Source organism: Dermacentor albipictus, chromosome 1 (assembly GCF_038994185.2).
Source record: "Dermacentor albipictus isolate Rhodes 1998 colony chromosome 1, USDA_Dalb.pri_finalv2, whole genome shotgun sequence".
Lineage (NCBI taxonomy): Eukaryota > Metazoa > Arthropoda > Arachnida > Ixodida > Ixodidae > Dermacentor > Dermacentor albipictus.
The window spans coordinates 408614826-408637186 of record NC_091821.1 but is presented as its reverse complement, the minus strand read 5'-3'; the positions used below and the strand labels follow the sequence as shown (position 1 = coordinate 408637186).

General features: G+C 45.0%; 2 protein-coding genes across 5 annotated transcripts in view; one reads left to right on the top strand and one right to left on the bottom strand.

Annotated features, from left to right (window-relative positions):
* The window catches only part of LOC135918182 (lopap-like), a 57058-nt gene extending 38946 nt beyond the window's left edge, over window positions 1-18112 (top strand). Inside the window, exons 2-7 of the mRNA XM_065451854.2 lie at window positions 11797-12401; window positions 13132-13265; window positions 13374-13403; window positions 14116-14192; window positions 14611-14718; window positions 15576-18112. Coding sequence (XP_065307926.1) covers window positions 12273-12401; window positions 13132-13265; window positions 13374-13403; window positions 14116-14192; window positions 14611-14718; window positions 15576-15754 — 657 coding nt within the window. The 5' untranslated portion in view covers window positions 11797-12272 and the 3' untranslated portion in view covers window positions 15755-18112. The remainder of the gene's footprint in view (window positions 1-11796; window positions 12402-13131; window positions 13266-13373; window positions 13404-14115; window positions 14193-14610; window positions 14719-15575) is intronic.
* LOC135918181 (adhesion G protein-coupled receptor L3-like) overlaps window positions 16033-22361 on the bottom strand; it is a 127887-nt gene continuing 121558 nt past the window's right edge. For 3 of the 4 annotated variants that reach the window (XM_070532193.1, XM_070532190.1, XM_070532191.1), the window contains 2 exons: window positions 21707-21805; window positions 16033-20149 (listed from right to left, as the gene is read on the bottom strand). In XM_070532193.1, coding sequence (XP_070388294.1) covers window positions 19820-20149; window positions 21707-21805 — 429 coding nt within the window. In that variant the 3' untranslated portion in view covers window positions 16033-19819. The remainder of the gene's footprint in view (window positions 20150-21706; window positions 21806-22361) is intronic. The other variant, XM_070532192.1, reaches the window with a different exon arrangement.

The following is a 22361-nucleotide window of genomic DNA, read 5'->3' as shown; positions in this document are numbered from 1 at the left end:
CGCGATAGCCGCTTTGTGGAGCTCCATATTCGCGAAGTATAAAGCGCTAATTATTGGTTCTTTTCATTTCGCATTTGGTTTATTGCAGTTGGTTTACTGCGCATAGGCAGCAGCCTGAAATTTTTACGAAAGCAGCACTTTTGGCTGTCAGCGTGAAGGGCAATTTACGACTGTGGCACCGCTACTGGCGAGCACACGAAACTGGCCCTAGTGACCGGGGCCTGCCAGTGGGCCTGCTTCCACCCCCTTCCTCCTGCATAGGGTAGCAAACCGGACGCGCGTAAGGTTCACCTCCCCACCGTTCTCCCCCCCTCCCCCTCCACTAGGATTGGGCATTCCAGTCAAGCGTTATTATTATTATTATTACATGTTTTTGCAAGTTTGGTTCTAAATGCCCAAGTCATCCTTACGTGCGAGTACTTGACCAGAGTAAATGCTCTGCTTCAAAATTCCCAGAAAACAATATCCATACAGGTCCCCAGTTATTTCCCGCAAGTTAGCTTCAGATACGGCGTGACACCAAATTACTAAAGAAATGGTTTTGCAAGGTTGAAACTTTCACCGAATTTCACCAAATACACAATTTGAGCGTTACGCAATGCGTTGTTCTTTTTCTACCTTTCGACGTCATATCTGCCATACAATTCTCGAAAAGTAATATAACCAACGGTTACACAAAAGAACTCTGAAATATAAACAAATCCCAATTTCTCTTCTATTGTTCAAAACTGCATGCAATATCTCATAGCAAGTGTTCACGAGCTGGATGAGGTTTGTAGTTTATGAAAGAGACGATTAATGCAGCTCAGAATGTATCTTATGTTTAAGAGCAAGACACTAAGAAATTGCATAACACATGTGTCAGACAGCTGCATTTTAAATCGAGATTGAGCCCGATCGGGAGCAAATTTTTTAGCCGTGATTGCCTTTCTTCAGCAATTTACGCAAATGCGCCAATCGAGATCGAGAAATTCGATCCCTTCAAGCACTCTCCTACGGTTTGTAGCTGCTATGTAACGCCTCCTTGTAGTCATTCTAGGTTCTAATCGGTAGTACATAAAAGAAAGCCTTGTGGGTACCGATACGTAGACCCAAATCACGAGAACAATGTACCACGACCACACTTACTCTTTGCGCACCTAGCGCCATCTATCGAATACTCTTCAAGATATTAAAGAATTTTGTATCTCGGAGGCTCATGGTGCAATATCAATCTATTGCGGCCGATTGCTTTGATATTGTGAATGGTGAGCTGGGGCTCTTTATAGGACGCTTGTTGTAGGGACATTGTGCTGGAAAGCACATCACTCCAACTGCGTTGGCGATCCTTTCGGAAGAACGCATTTTCACGCCACGACAGCCGTCTTGACTAAAAGAGCGGTCTGCGCGGAGATCTCGGGGGTCATGCTTTGGAAGCATTGTACCAGGGTGGGATCTGATGGTATACTTCTTTCCTGCGCCGGCAGATGGCAAGCATTCTTGGAGGCAAATTTGAAACGCTCAATTTGAATGATGAAAAATAACAAATATAGTCACAAGAGTCGAGGAAGAGCGCGGCAAGTAATGAGTGGGAATATATTGAGCTTTTAAGTGTAATAACGACAGAAATACGGAAAGAGAAACAACATGTTTGTTGGAAAAGAAAAAAAGAAACCGAAAAGCTGGTGGAACAGGGAAATAAGAGAAGCGATCGCCGAACGACGGAAAACATCCCGAGAGCACAGACAGGCGAGAAAAGCGTATTTGCCGCAGGATGACGTAGCCAGTAAATGGGAAATATACCGGGAAAAAAAGAATCTATGGTTCAAATACTGCTGCAAGCGAAGATAAAAGGTGAAAGTGAACGTTGGTTGTCAGAAATATGTGAGAAAAAGAATGCCGCACCTGGAGTGTTTTGGAACCACATAAAAATATTCGGCAGATAGTCAACAACAATACAACAACATATCCTAGACGAAGATGGAAACAAACTGGCAGGGGAAGCGGCATTAAATTACATCCGAAAAATAACAGCCGAATCTTAACAGTAACAATAACAGTAAAGGGGAAGAGAAACGCAGCCATAATGAAGCACAGGGCGCAATCGGGATACAATAGGTACGAGGTGCTCCGGGGTATGTGGAAAGGTGCAATGGTTCCAGGGGTTACTTTTTGAAATGCGGTTGTTTGCTTGAAATGAGGGGTACAATCAGGACTCGATGGCAACCAAATGTCAGTGGGACGCCTCGCATTGGGCGCTCACGGGAAGGCTACAAATGAAGTTGTGCAGGGGGATATGGGCTGGACAAGTTTTGAAGTGAGGAAGGCTCACAGCAAAATGATTATGAAGAACGACTGAGGAATATGGAAGTAAATGAGCTGGGAGAGTGTTGAGGTATTTGTACAGGAAAACATTGATTGACAGTAGAGGAAAAGAACTAGGAAATTTACTAGCAAGTATGCGGCCTGTTGGGTGAGCAACACAGCAACAAAGAACGTCAAGCGGAAAGTCAGAGAGGCTGAAATAATCTCATGGGTGGCGGCAATGGAAAAGAAACCTGCCATGAGTAACTACTTAAAAGGAAAAAAAAAACGAAATCAGGAAAGAAAAACAATTTATGATAACTCAAAAGGATTACTTTTCGAAGCGAGATGAGGATGCCTTAGAACACACATCTATAAAGCGAGAGATATATAAGAAGGAAGAAGAAGCATGTGCTTGCTGCGGTAAAGCTAGGGAAACGATTGAGCATGTTTTATTAGAATTTGCAGATATCTGCCCAGCGGTCAATTTCGGCACCAGTGATCTCCTTGAAGCCCTTGGGTTCGGCGAGAGCCGGGGAATGTAAACAAGTCCGGAATAAAGATTAGTAAGAGGCGATTGGAAGATTGGTGGAAGAAAAGTAGGGAAACGGCAAAAAAGGAGACGTATAAAAGGAAAGTTCACAATAGGGTGTCAGAAAACTTGGTTATGGGCATTCATCATGCTTTTTTTTTAATGTTTAACCTAGGTAGGATATTAGGCAGTATAATAGCAAGAGCTTGCTGGCGCAACCCACATCCATCCATCCATCCATCCGTCCGTCCGTCCGTCCGTCCGTCCGTCCGTCCGTCCATCCATCCATCCATCCATCCATCCATCCATCCATCCATCCATCCATCCATCCATCCATCAATCCATCCATCCATCCATCCATCCATCCATCCATCCATCCATCCATCCATCCATCCATCCATCCATCCATCCATCCATCCATCCATCCATCCATCCATCGAAAATAGGGTGTCTCAATAATAGCCGAGCTTGATATCGAGGCGTCCGACAGCTAAAGATAAAGCATCTCCATCCACGCGCCACCGGCGCTTTTCAAAACGTGTATGAGGGGCTATTAGCCCCGAGAACGAACACGAGGGGCGCTGCGAGCGCCGCTCGCGTGACGTCAGGGCACGGACTCGCACCTGTCGTCTGCTACAGTTCGGGCGTTGTCCGGGCGCTTTCTGCGGTGTTTTCGTTTGTTCGCCCTCGTTCTCTCTGCTTGTATACTTATGGTGGTCGTCTCAAATATATTTTTACGACGTCTCCCTTTGCGAACATTTATTCAAAGAGCTAATTTCTTAGACAACAATGCAGCTCTCGAAGGCAACGCTACAGTGCCAGATTCTGCACGCCTCACTTGCTTCTTTACCTGCCTGTAAACATTAGGCGGTTCTTCACGTGTTTATTTTTTTTAAGCGGCGGAAACTTGAAGTAAAGTTAATGAAGGCTTACAGCTATTTACAGAGTACAAATAGGAATGTACCAATATATATTCCCTTTTCCGTGCTACACGTTCAACTCACTTCTTTAGAGCACGTTTGCTAATGATTAATAATGTATGTTATGTTCCTCTTTTTTTGTCTATGTTACCTATTGTACATAATTTATTTATTTCAATGCCACAGTGTGTTTTGCATTGTTATTGTGGAAATATTTTACTGTTCTTTCATATATTGTATAACTGCACTGTTTTATGGCCACTATATAAATGTAATTTATATGGCGCTTGATGTGTTACCCATGCAGCCATATTGTACCTAAGGGGGTGAGGTTACCTCAAGCCGCGTCTGTGCGGCTTTTTTTCCCTCATCCACCTGCATTTACTACTCCTCTGTACATGTGTGTGTGTAAATGGAAATTAATAAATCAAATCAAATCAAACTCATTTGAGAAATTTACTGGTGCTTGTTGCTTGAGGAATATACATGACGAATCTGTTTGGCGAACTGATACAGGCTGCTCGGCCCAATTTTTTTAATGAAGCATGCCTGCTGGACCGCATAGCTGCAGCCAGAAAGACGTCGAAGCGTCAATGACTAGTAGTATGGGACATATTCAAGATATCGAAATTCCCCCGGTGGAGGGTCAGAAATCAAGTGAAAGTATATGCAAGGCTTGTGGTGCTTTCTTTATGAATGTTTGCGATTGGATTGGAGCAAACTTAATTTAGCCTTAATTTATGTACCGACGAAGCGAATTGTTATCCGTTTGTATAATTAAATAATGCTGGATCGAGACATCGTGAGACAGAAAGTGCTTGAATTTTCCTTTTGTAGGCAATCTAAGCTGCGGTGTAGTAGCTCGAGAATACTTTAGCCATTCCAGTTGGCGCTGTAAAAAATTGCTTTATGGTTTTAATTCGAAGTTGTAGTGAACTGATGGGTTTCGCGAACATAGCGTGCCTCGCCATACGGACAGTCGATTGCTACCGTTACGTGATCAGGGGTGTGCCATATTGTCGATAAAGGCTACTGAGGGCCACTATGAAACATTTCATCACTTTCAATTGAGTGGCTCTCGATCTTAACAACGAAACTTTTCTCTCAGGTGATTGCTACTATGGTGTTTGTGAATTAACTATGTAAATACTCTACATGACGCGCCGTCGTGTTAGCAGCCATGAGCAATTCGTTTTTTGGAGGCCTGTTTCAGAGGGGGATGAAAGTAGCAGCAAACTTTTTCATAAGAAATGCGCGCCTAACTATTTTTTTACGCAACAATGAATGGCCATATTTGAATAGAACAACACACCATAGTAATAGGAATCGTGATGACAGCTTCGCTGGGCAGTGTCTTTCTAACATCGGATAACATGTTGACGCCAATTACCAAATTTTTCTTCCACGTAAAATGCAATGCCTCTCATAGCTAAATACTAAAGGAATGTTAAGTGTTTAGCGAAGCATCATACACAACTTCGCGCGTTGAATTTGCAGATATTCTTTTTTTAGTCAAAATTTACCGATAGACACGGCGCATATATGCATTGCAAAACCTAGTAGACCCCTTTAACGCTACTTAGCTTGCGATATCCAAGCCGCAAAGTTTCTCGACTCACACGCCTTTGAAGAGGAAACTGTGGTTAAGGTATGGCAGCTGAAAGAAGCCGACGTATTCTTCAATGCGTACGGCTCGAGCCACCCATACCCCAAGCATACACGAAGGGAACGAGCGCGCGCGGCAGCCGAGCGAGCCGGAGCGAGCGGCGTCCTGGCCGTGACGTCACTCGCGAGAGGGCGCCACTCCTAATTCTCGCCGCTAATAGGTAAAGCTACTTTCGTTTTGATGCATTTGGAGAGAACCAGAAAAGTCCAGTTGTTGACTTCTGAAGAAAAAATATCGTATACAGATATTTCACACCACCAAATAGGACAACCAAACATTTGTGACTTTGCAGTTTGCTAAGAAGTGCAAACGGCAGAGATGTAAAAATGAAAATAAACAAACTAAATAAGTTAGCTCAAATTCGGATCTCCTCCTAGCCACTGACGAATACTAGTGAAACAACGTACAAGCTCTGCTTATATATAAAAAAAGATTGCTGCCCAAGAGGGAGTCTGCGCAAACAGTTTGTGTTCTCCTCCTTCCGTATTAAATGATGAGAAAAATTCAGGTAGAAACCGACCGTCGATAACTTTCAATGTATGCGAGATGAGGACTTTTCTGAAGACTCCTTAGAACTTATGTACACATATACAGGTTTATTCCATCTTGAGCCGTTTATACGACTACGCCAATTCGCCGACGATTATAGATATAGCAGGCGATGATGTATGGTAAAGTACGAAACGTACTTACAAATGATGAAATTCTGAAGGCCCCTTCCAAAGAAGGCGTCAGTGACATCACCTGACCTTGCTGTGGATAGAAAATCTGAGCTCTGGGTACATAGTGCCTAATTCATGATTTCCGGGAACTAATTCATGGCAGCCTTACCTATGTCACTCTTTAAGTCGCCGGTCACTATAATTTCCATCACAACTCATGGTATTAGGCATGGGAATCTACGTATGCTGTTGGATTCTACGTGTCGTCTTCTTCATACCGTCGTTGCCTACGTCATCACGCCGCAGTAATCGTTGTCGTCATGATAATTTGTCATCCCTATCATCGTCACACTTGTAGAGCCGTCGCAATGTAGTTGTTACCGTCATTTAAACGTGTCGTTCTCATCTTGCTGTCGTTGTCGACTTCAGCATGCCGTTGACGTCGCCCCGTCATCCTCACCATCCATCCGTCGTCGTCATGTTATCGTCATCGTGTCACCCTCATCGTGACCATCTCGATCTACGTGTCGTCATGCGGTGACGTTGCTTTGTTACATGCAATGTGCCTACATCAGACACTACTTTGGCGCCATCAATGGGGCTTTAACGTCACATGGAAGCCAGGAACCCAGATTCAGCAAAGTCGGTAGTAGCATTCTGCCCTTGAAAAAGTTCGTATTTTGCAGATAAAGCAGTCACGTGGTTCACATGTCAACTCTTTCGTCGACCAAAAAAGTATTGCCCCTGACTATTTGCATTGGGCAAAGATGAGTCATAAAGATGTGCCTTACTTTACACAGTGCCGTCAATCCTAAACGAACTTCACTCTGAAAATGTCGAAGACTCCTGCAACTCAAACTCTCAAATTAGGCTGTATTGACAACAGGAGTTGACGTATGTACGGGTTCGAATATAAATGTGAACATGCACATATTAGAGCGAAGCTGTTTGTGGCTAGGGTTCCGGGGATTTTTCGTGGCCTTCAACAAATCTGCCGGTGAAAAAATTCAGCTCCCGTATTTGATGCAAAATCGCTTCATTCTATGCAAAAGCCTATAAATCTCATCACTTGGATATCTATTTTCAGTAGATTAGTTATCAATAGGTCTCATTTTGAAGATCAGTACACTCTCAGGTAGATAATGTTGTCACGTGGTAGTGACCGTCAAGAACACAGAAGCAAAATTGCGAATGACGAAATTAACTTTTATTTGGCGCACTTGTGCCCACAAAACTAGCTAGGTTTTGATAGAAACGAACATAGTCGGCGATCATCGGAATCTGATTTGCGGGTCAAGCGCATCGACTTTTATACATGAGTCATCGATGCTTGTAAATGGGCCCAAATAAAATGAAATGAAATTAAAGGTTCCAGGGGCCGAATCTTATAACGGTTCGGTTGGGGAACCGTTTCTTTGGCCTCACCTGATTGGCCAAAATTTTTATTACGTCACAGGTCGTCAGAGGCAGCGGGGCGGTATCGCAATTTTCGAATACGTCACGCATCTGTCAATCATCTTCAAAGCGAACCGGTCGTAGGAACCGGCGAAGGGGTAGTCCGCTTTGGGTTCCGTTGCTGTGGCTTGGCTTTGGCTTGTGACCCTGGCCGCGCGCGCCGGTCGCGCGACCCCGGAGACACGCGGGCGTCGCGCGCGCGTGCGTTGGTTGCTTCGGAGGCTATTACTTGCCTTCGTCGTCTGCTTGGCGTTCCTCTTTCTGTGTCGACCACGGCTGGAAGCGCGATACGCGTTCGAAGAAGTGACGGATAATGAGTTGCACCGCCCTTGCTGGCTTTCTAAGTAAACCTTTTGCAGGCTACACTATCAAATGTAGGGGACTCAGGTGCAAACGTACGAGTGGCCATTCCACGCGGAGGAAGGAATATTGCGCGCTGCGGTTCATCGCCACTGGCCTGCAGCTCCCAGAGGTCGGTCGGACGTGAAGCATTCATCGGAATGACCTAGATCTCTGCTGCCGACACCGTCCACAAAGTTGCTCTCGCAATTACTGTGTTGGCCGGTTGAAGGGCTGGGTCAGCTTTCCCGTGACCTCAGCTTTAAAGCCAATGCCAATTAAGGAGATATTTGCATGGTGAGATCGAATTCTCAGTGCTATCGCCAGCGTGAATATAGCTTGCAGATCGCCGTTCAGCAGTCAGAAGGGTTCAACCTAGACTGGTTCAGCACTTCCATCGTTCGGCTGATAAAACTATACAGACAGGACGGGAAGATATTGTGGAGATCTCTTATTTGCCTGCCTTTTTTTCTCTGGTTCGGGAGTGCCGCACTTTGTTACTCAATTTTACGGCACAGCGCGCACCGTCAGCACCACACTATTCGATTTGACTTCGCGCAGGCAATGCAGGGCCCGTGTATCGTAATGTTCGATTTCAAGTTCCATTGCTTTTATCACGCGACGCGCCGTGGGGCTTATCGCAGGGACAGCGGCAGCGCGGCGGCGAGCGAGTCATGTCTGAGCCGATGACGTAGGGCGAAAAAAGATGGAAAATTGATATAGTCTGCTAGTAAAAGTGTCCCTAAGAACCAGTTCGCGGTTTTGTCGCGCTCGCTACTTGAGAAGTGCCGGCAGTGCGTTCCTGTTGCGTGCATCCTGCGAGCTCCTGGTACCAGACGACATAGCGCTGCGCTCTGCCGACTCATTTACGCTTGCGATACCGCCTGTCGGCTGAGAATAAAAAAGAATGACATTAATAAATTACTTCTGCATTGCGTAAACGCCCGGCACCACACGTTTATACTTCAGAACTTGGCGTATAATATTAAATTTATATTTTACATTTATTTAGCAAGCGGAAACATTCTGCAATTCCTCGATTAACTCGTCATATAATGACGTACACTTCAGAGGTGGCACCCTCTCATCTATTGGTCGCGTCCTCCCCTTCTTCCACCGCCGGCTTGGGAGTGGCACATCTAGTGACGTAAGCGGCGAAGCGGACGGTTCGTATTCCGAACCGTTATAAGATTCGGCCCCAGAGTAACCACTGGTGTCCGAGGGCCTTCCAGAAAGCACTACAGAACAGAAGCACTACACTACAGCACTACAGATTACAGAAGGTTCGGTGTGAGCGTTCACAACAGATCAACGATAACGTGAGAGTAAATTCGGGATCATGCAGGCACGTCCTGCGCTGAATGACAACGTTTAACATTTGTTAGCCGGTGAACCGCGGTCACCGGAGAAAGATAAAGAAGCACACTTACGTGTCAATATTTTTTTCTTGCTTACGGGTGCATGAGCCATTGCTTAACAAGGTATGAGCCATTCATTGTCTTACGTAACGGACAAATTACTCGTTGGATAGGCACAGAAACGCTTATGCATTTAAAGGGGTCCTGAAACAATTTTGACGATTTTGTAAACTTACTGAGTCGTCACGGTAGGTCCTTCTGATCATTAATTGACGCACTTATGTGCTTGTGTCAAGTGTGTTTTTCTTATGGGTCTTTAAAAATGTACATCGCTACCGATCGCAGCATGCCACACGGCTGAGCTTTCAGCCGGCTTTGACGAGGTGACCACACCCTAAGAAAAGTTTACACCCTTTGAGTCGTATCTTGCCACACAACAATAAACGTCATCTGTCTTGTCCGCATTTCTTTTCTTTAACGCTGCGAACGGCATGCACGTTATCAGCATGACATAGCATTACCGACAGCAAAGTAACTGGCGCGGCGTTTTCAAGAAAGGAAACGCAAGCAAGGCAGATGACGATTATCGTTGTGAGGCAGATATACACATTAATAGGCGTGAACTTCTTTAGAGTGCCTATAACTCCAGTAGGGCGAGCTATCCGAGTGGCTACACAAGGCGCGCCATCAACAACTTTTTGCCAACATTAAGGCGAACAAATGTTGTTCGTAATAGTTAAAATGTTAGTCAATTTGTTTCTATAAAAATGAAAGTAACAGAAACAGAATCCACAAGGACGATTATCACTACACTCAAGACTTCCGGCACACAGCGAGTGTCGTCTGGTTGTGTTACAACGTGTTCCGTGTCAACGAGAGCTCTGCGGTCAGTGTTGGTCTCGATCGTTTTGTGAGCACCATGGTTCGCCCTTGTGGGTTGCAAACGATGACGCTGCCTCCACTCGATGCGAACCATTGTCAACCGTGCTCTGCGGACGGCTCCGTATGGCGTGGCAGCGCAGGCCTTATCTTGAATGCGATTTGCGATGGGGACAGAGTTCGCCGAGTGCTGATAGCTTCTTGTGCACTGTGTTCTCGTCGCTTAGTTCGCGTTGAAGCGAGAGGCAGCACGAAGGTCTATTCGATCGCTGCTGAAGGGGCTGTCTTGGGAGCGATCGTATTACGTGACGGACGGACAGGTTTCCTCGTTGGGTAGGCAGTGAAATACTAACGCATTTAAATGTAGCGAAGAAATGTGGCGTACGGCTCTGGGTGTCGCATTGAAAACTCGAGAAACACACTCGAACGGCTATCATGTGCACTTTGTGCAATGATACTCAGCGTACATTTGTTATCGAAATGGACACGGCGAAATAGTCGCTGAGCCATGTGAGCATTCTTTTTGGCCGACGTCTTAAGTTATCACTTGTACCGACGTGATGACAGCATGAAGCGTTACCGAAACGTCGTGACGTCCGTACTTTCATATCGGGCTGCTTAGTCGCTGCTGGTGTTGCCTTGTTTCTTCAACGATGTTGTTCAAGTACAATTTAGAATGCTATAAATGCTGCTCGACATTCTTGTAAATCCGCTAAAAAGCACAACGAAAATTTTCTTCGACAAACAACATCCAGTATAGGCAGGTGTTTCGAACCCTTTAATGACAAATTATTGTCGCAGTGTCGCTGCGGATACAAGAAAGGGAGTGCCTGGTACACCTATTGATGTACGTTAAGGCGCTCGTTTGCAACCTTGCGAGAAAAAAAATTCTGTTTTAAAATGCACAACGTACCGGAAGTAGTGGAGGGTTAGTCATACACTGCATTTGCAAGAATATAGGGCGATTTCCTTCCTTTTTCAAAGTTTTCGGATAGAATACACCTCGCGTTATGTCACGTTTGTGACACGAATTTAACGCGTTAACCCGGGCAGTAAACAAACCACAATGAACATGTCCTTAAAAATTTCCTGAAATATGATAACATCTGTACTTATGGGAAGTTGTTGTCACTCACCTGACCACCAGGCCTGACATGAGAGTCTGTGTCACGAGTCTGGGCCCGATTTGCAATGAGCTCTTTAAAATTGTTCGTCACAGAAACTTTCGCCCAATTCGGATGCTGGATATATTATTAGCGAACGCGTCAGGCCAATGACAAAGCGCACTTAAGAAAAGAAAGTTTTGTGAATTCGCTCACTGCTTATTTCTCTCTCTCTTTGCTAACCCCTTTTTCATGAATGAGAGCGGCCCTGCAAGTGCTCCCCGTCCGAACGAGGATAAGCAGAGCTCACACAGAAGCGATGAACGCTGAAGGTCCGTAAGAGATGAGAAATAACTTACCGCAGGAAAGCAAACAGGCAGATTGGCAGCGAGACCCGAAAAGAAAAAAAAAAGAAATTCGGTCAGGTAAGCAACCCGGCCGACGCACCTCCTTTCCTTTGACGAAAACGATCCTGGAAATTTACCACCACCGGCTGCCTCGTATTAAGTGCCCCTACACATACGGCGACTCCAGATTCCTGCGGCTCTGAAAGGGCTTCTTATCACGCATCGCCGCCCGTTCTTGCGGTATATTTGCAGGCGGGCTGGAAACCAAAGGCAGGCGGTCCCTGCGGCCGAGAATGGCTCACCGAAATTGAAGCTCATTCGGTGGACACGTTCCTCTCCGGTGACGCGGCGTGCCCGTTAGCGTTGGCGCGGAGGTGAAACGCGTCATTCCCGAGGAAGGCCCGGCGCCTCGCCAGGTGCCGTCGTCCTCTACGTGATCTCATGAAAAATGGAGGCGCACGGACTGTTGCCTGCGCACCGGGACGAAGCGCGCGCACAATGCACGAGCCCGGGAGCATCGGGACGCGCCCGATAACCGCCTCCAGCGGAGCGCTGCGACCAGCGCGCCTAGCACGGATGCGAGAGTTGATCCGCGACGGTTGAGCCCTACAGACCTGGCCTTGCGTTACGCGGTTCTTGCATCTGCCTCGGCGAGGAACACACGCGGCTGCGCCGGCATCCAGAATCGTCGAGTGTCCCCATACCGAGAGGGTGGGCGCTGTTTCTCAATGGCGCGACCTCGTGGCGGAGCCGTGTTGTGGCTGGCGGTGCTCCTGGAAGCGACGGCTGTCCGTGCCATGGTCATGCCGGGACTTTGCCCGACGCTAAAGGAGAAGGACGAGTTTGACCTTCACAGGGTAGGGGACGGATTGCACTCTTACTCTGCATGGCGAATTCAGTCGATATTGTTCCGAGGTATTGGATGAACAGATGTATTGGCAGAGCAGCTTTAATTGGCGAAGTTGTGTGCGTTTTCAACCCATGAATGACAGATCATTTCATTCGCCAACGAAAATAAGGGAAGACAGTAGACAAAGGAAATTGAATTCGCAACTGCCATACATTAGCAATCAAATTTCGATCATTTATTTCGATTAGCATTCGAGAAAGTTGAGTTCGCTTGCTTCAACGTACTGTACTTTGTAACTGCTGCATGTCTAACCTTATCGTAGATAAATCAATATGATGGCAACTGTGAGATAGAATCTATAAATCACTTAAGATAAACAAAATTTCTTTGGCACTGCCATTTCGGGCATATCCCACACATATCAGGTAAGCACAATGACTATATGTAAGTTCAGTATTTTAGACAAGAATAAATGTCGCAAATGATTCACAATATTACGTTGGATATTCCGGTTGTTGCAGATATGGTGCATAATATAGTTGACTCTTGGGCAGTAACTGCGAGACCATCTTGCATTTTATAGTGAGTGGGTTCATTTTAAGAGCTTCGCACAACTTAAACGAGTCGTGCCATTTTTTCAGTACCTCAGTGTTCAGTAGCACTTAATTTCAAATGAGTTCAACATGCATATGTGCTTTTACCCGCTGTGTATTAAACGGAGGGTTACGTTGCTGCAGTTTATGGGCACATGGTTCGAAGTTCTCAGGACGCCGTTCATCATCGAATACATGGTTAAATGTGTGAGATTTCATTGCTTGGACAAAGGCGAAGAAAACAGCGTGGGTCTCAAAGTGCTCGGCGAGAGGACGCCGTGAGTTATTGAAATTTCTTGTCCTTTATTTGCCAGAGCAGAGAAAGTGATTTAGCCGAGGGGAGAGTCTGATACACGTGGCCCGTGTTTTTTTTTGTTTTGTTACAGTGTTGCCGCAGTATTTACCAGCGGTGACAGGTAAGATAGAAAACGTTCTTCAGCATATTTTCAGCGCATCTAATTATAATACTCTCAAAAAATGTCACAAGAAAATATTTTGCATTGTATTAACGTCGTTTTAAAAATCTACTTCCACGTCAAATTCTGCTAATACAGAAGGAAAGAACACAAAGAGAAGCGGTAGGGGTGGTACGCAATAAGTGAATGAATGAATGAATGAATAATATATTGATGAGTTACATTAATTTTTCCTTTTCTCTTGAGCTGATTTCTCTTTCTCTTCAATATCACGCATAAAATTTCAGCTCTGCTTTTCAACTGAGACTTGCGCGATTTTATGAAATACAACTTACTAGCAATACTAGCTTGTAACGGATAGCGTCGGCGCTTATGAAAGATTTTCCGAAATATCGAGAAGTTATGCTTGACCAACTTTTAAAAGAAACATTCGTGGTCTTTTCCTAGCCTGCCTGAAAACACTCAATAGTCACAATAAAACGAAATGCTACATGTATGTTGGGAGTTGCCTGGCAAGCAAGCGGGAACAGTCTGCATGCGCACGACTTCTAGCGCCTCTTTATATTCGAAGCGGTTCGGTGTCTATAATGGTTGCCACGACGAAATTTCCTCAATGATGTAAATTTTTTGCACGAAGTATTGCGCCCAAAGCTCAGTGCCTCAACATATCGCTCAATCGAACTGACTCTTTATCCTCTTTTCGTGTGCATAGAGGGGACAGCCTGTCCATTGATGGAGAAATACTTACGAGAGACGCCAACAGCCCATACGGAATAAGGCTGAAAGGAGGTGAGCATACCAGGAAATAAGAGCTTTCACGAAAATGTGACCAAATGCATTTGACCTCTTGTGCATACACACGGGACATGTATCGGCAGGAATAAGTTGGAAACCTAAGTCTAACGGGGTAATCAAACAATGTCTTGAGCCTGCTGTGGATCCTTTTACAGAATGTTAGTGCACAGTTGTGGATATCCGCCAGCACTCGCCCCCCCCCCCCTCCCTCCCGAAGGTTATCTGATTAAAGAAAAAAACATTTACTGCTACTTATTAAAGTGCCACTTCGAGGTTTCCATCTTATGCTATGATTTGTGGTCATAAGTTTTCTATAAGGCTACAGCAGCACAAAGCGATGGCTGGTATGAAAGATGTGTTCATGATTCCAGAGGAAGCGAAGTAAAATAATCACTTCTGATTTCTCACGCAGCCTCCTTCCAGTATGCTTCTCCCATGATAGTCTTGGACACAGACTACGACAGTTACGCCGTACTGTGGGCATGCGAGAACAACATCATCAGCGGCATTGTTCGCAGAGGTACCCATACCATGCCCATGCTTTTTGCCAACTCCCGTGAAAAAATCCCATGAAGAATCCCACGAAAAATCCCATGAAAATAGTTAATTTGGGTTTGCGCCATTAAACCCGAATTAACTAACTAACATCACGTTACATCACACCAACCGTTACATCCGTGGCTCTCACATCACGCGGTTAGCATGTCTCATTTTGACTTTTGAAGATATCATCGCTGCTAATTTGATATATAAGTCACACAAAACCCTTCAGTAAAAAATGGTCAATTATATAGGCATGATAGCATGGACAATTAGGCGCTCTCTTGACTATTTAAGGTTTACAGTGTTTGTCGCTTTAACGATGAGAAAACTGATCCGATGAAGATGTCCTAATGACGCTGAAGTGGCCTGCTGTTGCTATTATTAATCTAGTGAGCTTGTACCTGATCAGTGAAAGAAGCTTCCCTTCATGTTGTCTGGCCACCGTTCAGTGACTCCTGAAGGTAAAGTGTGCTACGACGCATGACATTGTAACAAAATTTAGAACTGTCTTTGAAAGTTACTAGTACCACATAATGCACGTTTCTGACAGAAATAACCTCACTAAAGCGAAGTAGTATGGTGTGATGATGGCGTGTGGATTATTGCTTAACCACGTGAACGAACGAAGACAGCAGCCTCTGTCTTGACCTGCAAGCGATCGCTAATTGCCAATCGCTTCTGATTTTGATTCATGTAAATATTAATCCTGGCCACGATGGAGCAGCATTGATAGAGCACTGAGCAAAAGGGATGCAGTGTATAATCTGAAAAACCTGAGATAAACGCTGTTTCACTTCAGTCGCATATCTTTATGTCTGCATTCTTCCCTTTCAGAAAATATTTGGGTTCTCTCAAGGGCACCGACGTTAAATACAACGATGCAAAACTTGATTATGGACCACTTGAAGAAGCAGACCTACAGTACCTACTTTCTCATGCCGACAGAACAAAAGACATGCAAGGGCCATCCTGTACAAAAAGATGCTGCTGCAAAAGGCTCAAGCGGAGAATAAAACACGGTTCTTATAAAAGTTACAGGTGGATATTATTCAAGCTCATGCACTTCCTCAAACGTGTGCATAAAACTCAGTTATGAAGAACACTTAAATGAACAGGGGACTTTGAAGTAATGTTAGGCGTCCTGCGCTCAAGGCACATTTGGTGGACATATTTGGCGTATGAGCACAAAACCGGACAACCACAAAGAACACAAAATAGTGCATGCACAGACACGCCACACACGAAAGCGCAAAGCGTATGACGTACGCGTCCAACACATCGTACATACAAGTGACACAAAACGGATGAACTTTATTTTTCAGTGTGAGCTTAATGAACAGATGAGAACTTAGGAGCTACACATCACAAATACATCAGAGTCGATGGCTGCGCCCGGAAAACGCAAGGAAGTGCAAGGACAAACAATAAAAGCAGAAATTGACTAGCACACCATACCTATAGACACGAACCTCACGGTAAGGTTCCGTCATATTTAACGTTACTGATTTGCTACACATCAGTCAGAGAAGTGGAGTCATGTTATGTAAGTATTTACATTTCAACAAAGTGGCCATGCTCACTGATGACGAAGAAAATAAGCGAAGAACACATGATTTAATTAAAGTAAGGACTGAGCCCTGACTAGTGCTGCCTCGGAGGTGAACGGAAATTGAGCGCGCTCGTAGAATGGCTTCGAGGAACTCTGGGTTCGAGTTGTGGCGTGTTTATTCAAATTCATTTCAAATATACTTTCTTGTTTAATAACTAAGCCATGCTTATGCTGACAAAAGTGACAAAAGGAAAACAAATAGATCCTCTAAAACATTTAATCGCACTTTCGTGCGTAGAATGCTTACGTAGGTAGGACAATGACTGAAGGTAGGCTAGAACTCAAGAAAATGTCATCTTATGATTAAGCCTTGGATGAAAAAAAATGTGTGGCAGAAGTTCGCCTGTAAACAGCAGCCTATGCGTTATGAGGGGCTGGAATTCAGTGTGAAGCTTATCTGGAACCCGCTGAATTTGGTCCTGAAGAATACCGCAGGAAAGAGGTAGAGAAAACATCTTTGTTTTGATTTCCTCTTTGCCAATAGCTATCGGCATAAGGGGGCAATCAAGCTGTCTTAGCCTACCAGGTGTTCCTGCCGCTTGACCTATTACATAGTGCTCCTCACGCACGGAGGACATTTGTGCGTTTCTGGCATACAAATTATCAGTCGCACGCCCCCCCACTACTTAGCCCGCACGCACGCCCTTCAATGGTCTCTGTTCGCCGGTGCTGGTTCTTATTGCCAGAAAAAAAGAATGTTTTTTTTCTTCTCTTTATTTTATTGATCGGTATATAATTATGGCGGAAAGCGAGGAAAGGAACATTCTTGTTGGACCTCGGTACACTGGTCAGTTTCTTTGGATTTGTCTTTCCTAGTATGCTGGCAGTGAATTAAAATGAACCTTGTCAGAACATGCACCAGCGTTGCATCAGCAAATATCTGAGAAAGACAGTACTCACGCGAAATTTGTAGTCCAGAGCACGCTGACTGCAAAACCATGATCGAAGCAAATAAAACAACTTGATTTCATTTGATATAAGCCGGTATCGACTAATTATGTTTTAGGAACGTAGTGAAGAGTAACGCTTGCTTAAGCTACCTGGTCCCACACCCTGAATATGCATCGAGGTTACTGTTCTTGCACTCGCTGGCCACATTACCAGTTTGCTTTGTCACGCAAAGTAGGTATTTTTGCGGTTGCTCACCATCCCTCAAAAGAAAACGTACTGCAGACTCTGAGCCAACATCACACACATCGGAGTAGGACGGGTTCTATTGCTCGATTTGACGAAAGGAAGTTTCTGCATTGTAACACAGCAATGGCGCAGTGCACGCGCCTCTGAGTGTGTTTCAAATATGTTTTGTAGTATTTAGGCTCATTTTGCCCGTTCAAATTTTTTTAAATCCTAAAACGCGAGCACTCAGGAAGTTTTCGGTCACACATTTTATTGTAGAATGCACCGGGAGGAAATTTGAGTGAAATTCAGCAAGGCTGACCCGGTAGTGCCGTAAAAATTAAGACGATGCTACGAACAAATCAACGAGCCAGGTCATGATAGCATATAAAACTTCGTTTCGGTTATTGTGAACAAATTTGTTATTGTAACCTTTAGCGTCTCTATGCACCACTGTCCTTATTAAAATTAAGGTATTCAAGATTTCTTAGTTGCGTAAGCACTGAATTTTCCGCTGACTATGGAACTTACCATGCGATATACAGATTCACCCTTTGATTCACAAAAATACGTTTCAGGCCAGTTACATGAACATTCAAAGATTTGTACGTGAACGATTAATCACACATAGGGCCGCTTGTTATTTCCTATATGTACAGAAAACATGTAGGGCTTCTAAGATATTATGCCAAGTCCGACAGCTGTTATGATGACCAGAACGTTGCGCTCATACGAAGATTGCGCATTGTTCAAAATTTTGCACAAAATGTTGATGTTCAACCTTGTAGTTAGGAGGGTATCATGACGTGTAAAAACAAATGGACAAATGAAACACCAAAGTGTTTTTGTGGTCATTTGCGCCGACATATAACACAGTGAGCATCGCGGTAATGACTCTGTTGGTTTCCTTTTTGCAATGTGTGACAGTCTGTTTATACAACGGGTGCTGCAATATAATAAAGGGACAGTCAAATTAGAAACATAAGGTATATGTAACAAACCGCGGCTTACAGCCGCAATTCTTGACTTAATGTTTTGCTTCCTAAAGAAGCATTGAGTAGTGGTAACCTAACTACGGTAACCTAACTACGGTTAGGTAACCTACGGTAACCTAACTGTAGTAAATGATGCAAGTGAATCGAACGGCTAGCTAAAGGTCCACAAAATAAGGCTTTACAAAACAATAATTTTTAGACGCACTTCTTTTCCCGTGCTCACGTTGAGAGATAGGTGGTTTATATGCACTTCAAGGTGTGAATAATTGCTCCTTCCACCTACACAGTCAATGACAGAAATTATTAGCAAAAAGGAATGCCCTACTTTACCTGCCCTACTTTATGTGCATGATGTTGGCTGAATACCCGTCGGGTGACATAATATTATAAAGTACCAAGAAAATGTTGCCAGGAAACGGGAGCTCTGATATGCGCGAGTCTTGCACCACACTTGAACTCAGTTATGTGTTCATCTGGGCCCAAAAATTAAAATGTTTTAATTCGTGATTTTCACGTTCATAAAGATTTTATCCTTTTACACAAACAGGGATATTAGCAACCAAACACGATGCTTTGAGATAGCTCGAACAATATTCCTTTTTACGAGTTTATCTATTGGATTAAGCGGAAGATATTTGGCGCCAAATGACATGATCAATGGCTGCTTAGTGCCCTGACATCTTTGCAGTCATCGTAGCTATCCGCCTTCTGCAAAGCTGTTTGTTAGGGCCGACTTACGTTCCATCCGCATGGCCTTCCACCCACACTGTGCAAACCGAAACGGGTGGATGTGCAGCTTTTCGGACGTCCGCCCGCGTGCGGAAGGCCGTGCGAAGACTGCTCTTAACGGCGTCCGACCAGATCTTCTTTTCGGCCAAATATTCACGCCCATTTAGGACTCTTTCTCGAACTTGTTGATAGCTTGATTCGTCAAGGGCATGTCGTGCACATACTCACACTACTATTTGCACTTCTTACAATAAGTAAACTGCAATTTTAGTCCACGACAAGCCGACGAGTAGACAAAGCAGTGCAATATATTGTTGCGTTACAGCGCTATAGAGCTAGCCGCACATTGGTTGCATAATCAATACGCTAACATACTTTTGAATTACGTGACAACTTAGCATACGTGCTTAGGGTGAAAGAATTAACGTTCATGATGAACCCCGATATGTTCATGCCGAAGCTTTGCAGCGAACACTGCATTCGGAAACACTGTGATGCAAGATTCGCGCAACCTTTCCGCGAAATTCCGTATGTAAGCAAAATGTGTCACATAAAGGTTGCAGCCGCTATGCCAGTCAGCGCCGCAGGAACAGGTGCCTCAGGTGCGTGCGGGTTTCGCGCGGTGTCCGTCACACAACGATGCTTCTGGCCAATCGGAACTTGGCGAGGGCAGGCTGGCCGCGTTGGTCCCCTCCGTCGAAGCGGACTCTGCTTCGCAGCGGCCTGGCGCCAGGCTCATTCAGCCGCAGGTTGTACCTGAAGCGGGTTCCGGGCAACCACTGGAGGGGCGTCCACGACGTAGCTTCAGTGTTGAACGACTGCGAGGGTTGTTCGGCATCGTTTGATGGGAAGTCCTTAGAGGAGGACGAGGAGTGGGAAGTAGAGTTCGATGATAAGGAGATTGGGTACCAAGTGGTCTTGGTAGACGAGGATCCAGAACCTGATGGCCGCGACGACATCTGCAGAATGACACGAAAGCCACCACGCAGTTAGAACTCTACGAACGCGAGCCACCAATAATCGCATGCGCCGTCCACCGTACCCAGAAATCGAAGCTTCGTCTTACGTGTTTGTGTAGGCCGTTGTCCGCTGCATGCGTGGGAGAATTGTGCGCTTTCTGAGTGCATAACGAATATATACACATCACGGGCAAGTACCCATAAAATACTGGGTCTCGATGGTTTCCATGATAAATGTCCCCAAATTACGGACAGCTAAGAGTGACTCAGGCTACAGCAAGATGTCTACAAATATAGCCTGCGAAATGCAGACCAACCCAGCAGCAGCCACGCTTTACGCTCATGGCGGGCGTGAGACATACAAAGCTCAGCTTTAAAAGGGAAGTGTATTAGTACTCAGTGACCTTTTTCACAGAAACTGATGAAGTCTGCGGGTACCTAATGGCATAAATCAGGCAACAGCTCTAGCCCAAATGAAAAAAAAAAGCTTTTCACATGTAGTAGCTGATAGTTACAGGTCGGCCCGTACGCCACTAGTTCGTTAGCTCAATGATAAGCTGCCGCCTGTTCTTGAAAGCATTTTTACTTACAGCGCCTTTGAGGCTATGGATCTCCAACTTTCCCATGTGAAGTCTGCAGCACTGATGCGTTTTCGCCGCACGAACGAAAAGAATCACGTATCAAGGTAGGAACAGCAAGCTATGCCATGTAGGCAGACTGCCACCAAACAAAGTTTCTTATTGCACAGGCTGCACATAGCCTCGCTTCTTCATAGATTAAATGCTGACGGAAGTGAGAGCATTGGTTACCTGCTATTGATGACCGGCTTTACCATATAACATATATAAGTTTGCCAGTTTGACGTGGTTAGACACAGAACAATGAACGCTCACTTAAAGTTATAAAAACCAATTTCATGAACGCATCTCAATCTTCATTTCAAAGACTGCGTACGGGACAAAGGTTAGTGCTGCCTCATTATGATCACATTCTTGCGTACCGAGGGAATCGCTCTTCATTCCCTTCTTTTGTAATCTTATAACACGGCTATGGAGTCCATATCAATGCTTGCAACAAGCATGCATATTTAACGAAACTAGCCGACAGCTCAGAAAAGTGGGGGTGATCAATACTTTACAGGTGTTTTAGTGTTAATGACCTTATCCTTTGCTGCGCAAGTCCTGAAATGGAGAGTCAATAAATTGATTTTACGGCTCATTCGCTATTTCCAACACATAAAACAACGCAAGCTGAGGCAAATACTATGCTTGTAAGGCGATATTGTGTGCGCTGGAAGAAGCGAATGGGTACTTATTCAAGTACTTTGATACCCTGGACCTTCTAATGGGGCAGTTTGACCAGAGCTTAACATTACATCGTAATTTGCAGACATTTTGAGGCTCAACTACCAGTATAATGTAGGGCATGAATAAAAAATTATTTGGCAATCAGTGCGCATTTCATAATCAGTTTCAATATGTTCATCATAACAGCAGTCGTTAACAGAAAGCACAGAGAGCGTTTGTGTAGTTGAAGATGCTATATGATAGTGCTTACCGATCCTTTCACCAGGCTTCCCGTGGAAACAAGACTCCTGAATATAGCTTCTCTTGTTTTCTTGCTCAAGACGACGTGGCAAATAAATATTCCCAGTCCCTGTAAATGAATTGTTTCCATGTGTAATTCGTCACGCAGGTTGTTACAAGGCAATGCTCAGTATGTAGCAAGCACGCAAGGTGATGAAATGTTATATTACCGAAAGAAAATTTCGCTACTACTTTAGTTCACTCCCCCATGGAAAAAGTGCCAGCACAAAGAAACTAAAAGTCCGTATTAAAAAAAAAAACATCAAATCCGACGAGTTGTAATCTACATACAGCGGAGCTTTGTGAAAGTGCTTAAACAATTGAAACGCGAGTTTGTGCGCTCTCATTGTTTAGAGCGGAAAGCACGTTCACATCTCTTGGCAATCAGCGCCCCCACCGATAAAGCAGACGGCGCAGGCAGACAGCCCATTGAGCAGGCCGTCAAACGCGAGATGCGCGCTCCATGCCGACCGCGGGGGGTCCTGGCGTTTTACAGCGCAGCCGCATATGACCGGGAACCCGGGATTTGTTCATCTCAGCCCCAGAAAACTCAAGCAATCACAGCAGGAGGCGCGTGTCGCGTGCGCCACTGGGTTACTCGCAGCACCTCCAGATGGCGCTCACCT